Genomic DNA, 8,602 nt, shown 5'->3' with positions numbered 1-8,602 from the left:
TCTTTAAAAAGTATAAAATGTACATCCAATCCCCATCTTGGACTCTTAGCTTTGCTGGAGAAGTTGCAATCATATTTATTGCTAAATTCATGCTTTGCAAATAAATTTACCATGATAAGAATTTTGTAGTTCAGTTCACTTCATTGTGATCATAATCAGGTACTATTTATTAAATTAAAAAATAGGTGGGTTAAACATAAATTTGGAAATCTCACTCAAAATTCTCTGTATCACTTATGTGAAAATTTAAGGATTTAACTAGTAAATAACTATAATAGTCATTGTGCCCAAAAAACCTATCCATAAAAATGCATTTCCCCACAGATTACTAAATTAGCAAAGCCTTCTATTTACCTATCAGAAGCATGAAAATCTATGATTGAATTGTGTGAGTACACTCCTGATCTGGAATGCATATTAGAGAAGTATTATAGCTTGCACAGGTTTGAGAAGTGTCTTCAAAACAGCTCAGATTTGTACTTCTCCATAATTTCAAATGTGGGGCAGAGTATCTGGCTGGTATAAGGTTCTTCTCTCTCTCTCCCTCTCTCTCTCTCTCTCTCTCTCTCTCTCTCTCTCTCTCTCTCTCTCTCTCTCTCTCTCTCTCTCTCTCTTACCCCACCCCTTGTACAGCATCTCAGTATCTACATAAATAGTTATTCTGACATTTTCCATTCATCAGAATGTTATTCTGTCTGTAACTTTTTTCAAGGCAATTTTGACATCTTTATTTCTTAGACTGTAGATGAGGGGGTTTAGCATGGGCACAATGATAGTGTAAAAGACAGAAGACACTTTTGCCTGATCCATGGAACTCATTGAAGATGGCTGCAGGTACATGAATGCAGCAGAGCCAAAGAAGACACCAACTGCTGTAATATGAGAGCTACAGGTACTGAAGACTTTGGATCTTCCTTCAGTGGACTGAATTTGTAAAATGCTGGCAATGATGAAAACATAAGAACAAATAATAGCCAGTGTTGGGAAAAGGATATTAAATGTACTGAATGCCAGAGACACCATTTCATTGACATAGGTGCTAGAACAAGAGAGCTTCAAGAGTGGAAGGAGATCACAGAAGTAATGATTAATGACATTTTCCTTACAGAAGAACACTCTAAGCAAGCAACCTGTGTGAGCTGTGGCCCCTACCAAGCCAAATGCATACACCCCACCCACCAGCCATGAACACATCTGATAGGACATGATAAGACTATAAAGAAGGGGATGACATATAGCAACATAGCGGTCATAAGCCATCACAGCCAACATCTGACATTCACAAATTACAAAAATGACAAAAAAATAGAATTGAGTCATGCACTCAGAGTAGGTGATGGTATTCTTCTTCCACATGAAGTTGACCAGCATTTTAGGAGTGATGATAGTTGACTGACAGACATCAATGAAGGACAAACTGCAGAGGAAATAGTACATGGGGGTATGAAGGTGAGAACTGAGTCTAATTAATATGATCATGCCCAGATTTCCAACCACAGAGACCACATAGATGCACAGGAATAGGAGGAAGAGTGGCAGCTGGAGGTCTGGCTGGTCTGTCAGTCCTATGAGGATAAACTCAGTTACAAGTGAGCCATTTTCTCTAACCATTCTTTATGGGTATAGAATAAGAGGAGACAAGAACCTGTAGATATGAAGGGAAAAGATTAGTCTTTACTATTTCACATTTCAAGTGAGAACTCAGACAGAATAGTAAAATTATAATGTCAATTTTTGTTATTCTTTTTTTTCTCTATTTCCCTACAATGAGGTGAAACGGGAAAAAAACTATAGCTATAGTTTGTGTATGTACATGTATATAATACATGTAAATCTTGGCAAAATATTTGTTGTCCAATATTTCATCTCAGTATCAAAATTTGTGAATAAAGTTGATCAATATAGATAAAATCCTAGATGGCATGCAAGTCATCATTGAACTTGCTAAAAGTCAGAGAGATTACTAAATTACAATTGACCAAAACATAACTACAAAATGTCATGATAGGTTAAGATAATGAGTTGAACCGAATATGATGAAATTTAGCAGGGATAAAATAATTCATAGTTCTTTAAAAAATCAGTTTCAAGATTAGAAAATTATGGAAATAGGTTTAAAAGTCTGTTTGTTTGACAAAGTTCTTAGGTTTTTAGTAGCCTAACCACTTCATATAATTTAGTGATATAAAGTGGCAGCCAAAAGATTGAATAGAATCTTGGAATACATGAAAAGATGAGTAGCTTATTGGAATAAAAAAAGTGATAAGTGTAATAAAATTTGGGGTACCATTTAAATTTTTCTTTAAAATGTACAACTTTCAAATTATGTCTGGGGTATTTTGTTCACTTCTATTTCACATAATTGAAGAAGCACATTGATAAAGTCAAGAACACCCAGAAAATTGTAGGAAAGGTTATGAATGATTTTGAACATGTGCCATATAAGGATAATTTGAATGACTTGTGAAAATTTAGTGTCAAGAAGGAAGAACCAGAGGGACAGGATAATTGTTTCTAAGTGGTTTTAAAGGCTATCTTGTGAAAAAGAGATCAGACTTATTCAGTTTTTGCTCAAATTGAAGCACCAAGAGCAACCAATGCTTGAAAGTTGCAAAGAGGGACTTGAAGGGACAAAGCCAAGATGGAGGAGTAAACTACAGTAGCTCCATGTCACCACAAGAATCCTCTCTGACAAAGATTAAAATATCCCCCCAAAATGAATACAGGAGTAAAAGAATCAACAAGGAGACAGAGTGAAACAACTTTCAAGAAAAGAAAAAACCCAAAAGGCAGGTCATCTGAGGAGATCATCTGAGGCATGGGAGTAAGAGGAAAGCAGAGCCAGCAAAAGGCTGTAGCAAGGAGGGAAAAACAAACCAAAAGCAAGTAATCCCCACTCAACCCCACATCTGTTGTCTCAGGTTCAGAACCTAAGGATAAGACAACATTCAGACTCTGAGACCATGCCTGGGAAAATGGTGGTACAAGCCCGACCACACTCCTTGAAATTTCAAACCTGTAGAGGAGTCTGGAGACCCAGTCTAGAGCAGTCTGGGCTGAAGTTGGCTGAATATTGTGGGTCTAGAGTGAAGCCAGGATTTCCAGTCTGGGCTTGGGAAAAAGACTTAGTACAGAGTTTGGAGTGGCTGATAGTAGTAAGTACTAAGTATGGATCTTTCTACATAAAGCTCAGAGTGGAGGTCCAAAACAGTACAATCAAGGGTATGCCTGATTGGATCAAGTACACAGCAAGACCAAAAACTTGAACCTAAGCCTGGGGCTAGAATTTGATCAGTCCCATAAACAATCAAGGTCAGAGTGAGATCACAAGTTTATGCCCAAGCTTGAGGCAAGTCCTTAAGCCATTGGCATCTCAAGGGTCAATTGAATCAGCAAAGGGATGGAGCTCCCAGAGCTCTCAGACCTCAGATCCAGAAAATAAGCTGAGAATAACATCAAGGAAGGGCTGAAGTTTAAGAAGGCACCCCAACTTCCTAGAAAACAAAACCTACCTATAATTAGGTAGGAAAAATGAGCAAACAACAAAAAAGCACCAAACTCTAAAGATTTTTTGTGGAGACAAAGAGCAAGGTACAGACATAGAAGGGGACAATGAAAGCACAGGAAGCACACACAAAGTCCAAAAGAAAAATATGGATTTGATACAAATTCTGGAGAAGCTCAAAAAAAGACTTCAAAAACCAATAAAGAGAGTCAGAGGAAAAATGGGGAAGAGAAATAAAAGTGAAGCAAGAAGAAATGATAGTGATGCAAGGAGAAATGAAAGTGATGCAAGAAGACATGTTTAGATTGAAAAAGGAGAACCAAAGCTGACAGAGGTAAGTTCAACCTTAAAATAAGAACTGACCATCTAGAAACTAATAATTTTATGAGAAATCAAGAAACAATGAAGTAGAATTAAAGGAATGAAAAACCAGAGGAAAACATGAAATATTTTATTGGGGAAAAAACAACTGACCTAGACAACAGATCTAGGAGAGACAATTTGAGAATTATTGGACTACAGGAAAGCCATAATCAAGAAAAAACCTTGGACATCATATTACAAGAAATTATCAAAGATAACTACCCAGAGATCCTTGAACAAGAAAATAAAATTGAAATAGAAATAATTCACAGCTCACCTCCAGGGAGAAATCCTGACAACTTCTAGGAATGTAATAACTAAATTCAAAAGTCATCAAGATAAGGAGAAAATTCTTCAAGCACCAGAAAGAAACCATTCAAATACCATAGAGCTACAATCAGGATCAAACAGGAATAAAATATAATATTCAGGAAGGCAAAAGATTTAGGTTTACAACCCAGAGTCATCTATCTAGCAAAACTGAATATATTATTTCAGTGGAAAAAATGGAAATTCAAAAAGATAGAAGATTTTCAAGTATTTCCTGAGGAATAAGCCAGACCTAATCAAAAAAAAATTGAACTCCAAACACAATATACACGAGAAGCCCAAAAAGGCAAATGAGAAGGAGAAAATGTAAAGGACTCATTAAGGTCAAGATGTTTATATTTCTACATGGAAAGAGGATTTCTGAAATTCTCAAAAATTTATCTTAATATTAGTGAAGATAGAAGAAATTTACTCAGAAAGAGGGTGAAGTAAGCTGATTATGATATGATGTATATGATGATATATGATTCTATGATATGTATGTAAAGGTGATAGGGAATGTATATATGATATGATATGTATTCATATGAATGATATGTAAAAACAATCAATTGAGGGCTGAAAGAAAAGATTGCACTGAGAGAAAAGGTGAGGAAGAGATAGAATGGGATAAATTATATAACATAAAGAGGCATGAAAAATCATTATAGAGAGGGGAAGATAAGGGTGGTAATGGGCAATGCTTAAACTTTACTCTCATTTTAACTGTCTCAGAGAGGGAAAAACAATTATACTCAGTGGGGTATAAAATACTATCTTACCCTACAGAGAAGTAGAAGGGGAATAAGACAAGGGAAGATGGAGGTGATTAGAGGGAGGAGAAAGTAGGAGAGGGTTTCAAAAAAATACTGGTGAGAAGGAACAGAGGAAAGGTAATGGATCAGGATATAAAGGGGATAATATGATTAAGGGAAATACACAAGTAGTAATCAGAATATAAATGTGAATGGAAAGAACTCACCCATAAAACAGAAGCAGATAGCAGAGTGGATTAAAAACCAGAATTCCACTTTATGTTATTTAAAGCAAACACATTTGAGATAGGGTGACACACACAGATTTAAGGTAAAAGGCTAAAGCAGAATTTATTATGCATTATCTAAAATAAAAAAGCAGGAGTAGCAATCATGATACTAGACAAAGCTAAAGTAGAAACTGATCTGATTAAAAGAGATAAGTAAGGAAATTACATTTTGCTAAAAGGTACTATAAACAGTGGAGTAATATCTTTATTAAACATTTTATGCACCAAATGGTATACTATCTAGATTTCTAAAGGAGAAATTAAAGAAGCTTAAGGAGGAAACAGATAGTAAGACCATACTAGTGGGGGATCTTAACCTTTCCATATCAGACCTAGATAAATTGAACCAAAAAAAAAGACTTAAGGAAAGTGAATGAAATGTTAGAAAAATTAGAGTTGATTGATATCTGGAGAAAATTTAACAGGTATAAAAAGTAATTTCCTTTTTCTCATCAGTACATGGTACATATACAAAGATCAACCATGTACTAGGACCTAGAAATATTGCAAACAAATGCAGAAAAGCAGAAATAATAAATGCAACTTTTTCAGAATATAATGCAATGAAATTGTAATTAATAAGGGTCTACGAAAAGGCAAATTTAAAGTTATTTGGAAACTAAATAATCTAATTCTTCAAAACTGGTGGGTCAAAATGGAAATCATAGAAATAGTTACAGACTTTATTAAAGAGAGTGACAATGAGGAGACAACATATCAAAATCTATGGGATGCATCCAAAACAGTACTCAGTGGAAAATTTATATTTCTGAGTGACTATATCAACAAATTAGAGAGGGAGGAGATCAATGAATTGGACTTGCAACTTAAAAAAATGGAAAAAGAACAAATTAATAATCCCCAGATAAAAAGTAAATTGGAATTCCTAAAAATGAAAGGAAAAATTAATAAAAATTGAAAGTAAAAGCACTATTATACTAACAAATAAGACTAGGAGCTGTTACTTTAAAAAAAACAAATAAAATAGATAAAATACTAGTTAATCTAATAAAAAAGAGAAGAAAATCAAATGAACAGTATCAAATATGAAAAGTATGATCTCACCTCTAATGAAGAGGAAATTAAGGTAATTATTAAGAACTATTTTGCACAATTTATGGCTATACATATGAAATTCTAGGTGAAATGGATGAAGATTTTAAAAAAATATAAATTTCCTAGATTAAAAAAAAGAGGAAATAGAATACTTAAATTGTCCCATATTAGATAAAGAAATTGACCACACCATAAAGGAACTGCCTAAGAAAATATCCCCGGGGTCAGATGGATTCTGTTAAATTTAAATTTGTAATAAAATAGATGACATCTGGAGAAAAAAAAAATCCTAGTTATGAACTACAACATGAATAGCCCAAGGAAAAGACATCAAAACAAAAGTGTTGTGAATGAAAGTCTATTGACAACACAGAAAAGAACTTAAGGATACTTGCCACCAGAGTACAGAAGAGAGAATCCTGCATATGTTATAATAATGAAAGGATAGCACCCCTGAATCAAATGGTACAGTTCCAGTAATTTTTAATTTCTTCAATTTCCTTTTGTTTCAAACCATTCTCTGACCTTTCCAATTTTTCTTTAAGACCCTGGACTTGCTTACTTTGTTCTGAATTATTTTCAAACAAATAAATCACTGTGTCTCTCAATTCAATCAGGGAAACTGAGTCATACATAGGGAAATAGTTTTTGAAAAATGTTTTCATATTAGGCGTGCATCCCCTTAGAAATTGTCTATGGACATGGCTCCCTGTCACTTCAGTATTGGCTTCTAGACCTATGATTGACTCTGCCATCTCTGACAAATGGTCTCTGTATGTGGCAGGATGTCCCCCTTTATCCTGCCTGATCTTGTCAAACTTAGCCCATCCATTCCGTTTAGAAAGCATTGCTTAATAGCCTGCATAAAGTCCTCCCTCCACCTTTTCAGGTACAATATGCAGGTGGGATTAGCAAAGTCCATATCCACCCTTTGCTCTACAGTTTGTTAGTTAATTAAATTGCTGTCAGATCTAGTTTTCTCCAAAAATTTTCTCTGTTCATGGGGGCTGAACAGTTCTGACAATAGGAACTCTACATCCTTGAAATCTGGATCAAAGATCCTGAATGCACGTTTCAGCTCCTTTTGGGATTTAAAAGGATTGTTCACAAATTTTGGGAAACAGTGCTTTATGGATTCCAGTTCCTGAGATGAGAATTGTCTATGGGCTTTGGAGTGTATCACACCAGCATTACTGGTTAGCTTAGTGACCTTTTTCAGTAGACAGATTTTCTCAGTATCACAATCAGCCACAGTGTCCTTGCCACCTTCAGTTTCCTCAGGTACAGTCTCTGTTTGCCCATTGTCCTTGCCCATAACTAAATCTAGTACTTTTTCCTTAATCAATGGCTCGAGCACAGCCTTAATCATACCATGGCCATGATCTTTTCTGTCTTAAGGGGAACCATAAATCTGAATATCATTTTCACTTGTGTTAGAGTCTGCAACACAGCCATAAAGAGTACATATACTTGGGCTAAGACTTGCCCGAGTACCAGTTCATATTGAAATGGCAACTGTAAAACAGACATTGTAATGTTGCCCACATCATCCAGAGTTTCCACTACCATATGGGTAAGTTTGCTATATAGTAAGTGGTCTACCCCAAAACAGGCAATGGCTTTGATGACCACCACACCAAAAACCACTTGTTTGAACATTTTTGTCTTTGTTCCTTTACTAGCCTGGTTGTAAAGGGATCGTGGGGTTCAGTCAACTTGAGGTGTAATAAAATGGTATTCTGTGTGACACTATTTCTTGTACTCTGGCTTGACTAGAGAGAGCTGTTGCTAGTATGGGATACTTGAGGGCACCTTAGTTACAATGGGGATAGAAGTACTTTGAAAGATATTGAGAGATGCTGCCACAGGGATACTGCTAAAGGTGAATGCTCTGGGGTTTGCCTACTGATCACTATTTGATGGCTAATGGATCAATATTTTTCTCCTACCCTATTCCTCTGTCACTCCCTCAACCACCTACTTCTTGAAGCCTTTTGGCTTCTTCCCTCCCTCCTGAGTGAACTATAAAGATATTCTTTTTTCTTTCTCAGGTAAGGGGTTTATTGGGAAACGATAGGATGGGAAACTGAGGTAAAAGGGATAAGGGTTTCCCTAATCTATAATGAGGGATAGAAGGAATTTGGGAAATCAGTCCAGTCACAGTTCTGACTCAAGGACATTCAGAGAGATGGAGGACAACTGTTTAAAATCTTCTTTTCTTTTTTCAATTCACAGAGACACCAAGGTCTCTCATCCTAATTCAGAAGCCCCCCTCAAGGGTCCTTCAGCCTGGGACAAAAGCTAACAAGATCAGTTCAGGGCTT

At 35.7% G+C, this 8,602-nt stretch overlaps 1 protein-coding gene across 1 annotated transcript; it reads right to left on the bottom strand.

Annotated features, from left to right (window-relative positions):
• Positions 1 to 678: 678 nt before the first annotated feature.
• Positions 679 to 8,367, bottom strand: LOC100016977 (olfactory receptor 8G1-like). Its single transcript, XM_007495053.3, has 2 exons — positions 8,351 to 8,367; positions 679 to 1,612 (listed from the first exon to the last, which is right to left on the bottom strand). The coding sequence occupies exon 2, from the start codon at positions 1,609 to 1,611 to the stop codon at positions 679 to 681; it is 933 nt and encodes a 310-aa protein (XP_007495115.2). The 5' UTR covers position 1,612; positions 8,351 to 8,367.
• Between the last annotated feature and the right edge of the window lie 235 nt (positions 8,368 to 8,602).

This window comes from Monodelphis domestica, chromosome 4 (genome assembly GCF_027887165.1).
Source record: "Monodelphis domestica isolate mMonDom1 chromosome 4, mMonDom1.pri, whole genome shotgun sequence".
Classification (NCBI taxonomy): Eukaryota; Metazoa; Chordata; class Mammalia; order Didelphimorphia; family Didelphidae; genus Monodelphis; species Monodelphis domestica.
Note: the sequence above shows the minus strand (reverse complement) of the source record. Positions and strands in the feature narration are given on the sequence as shown.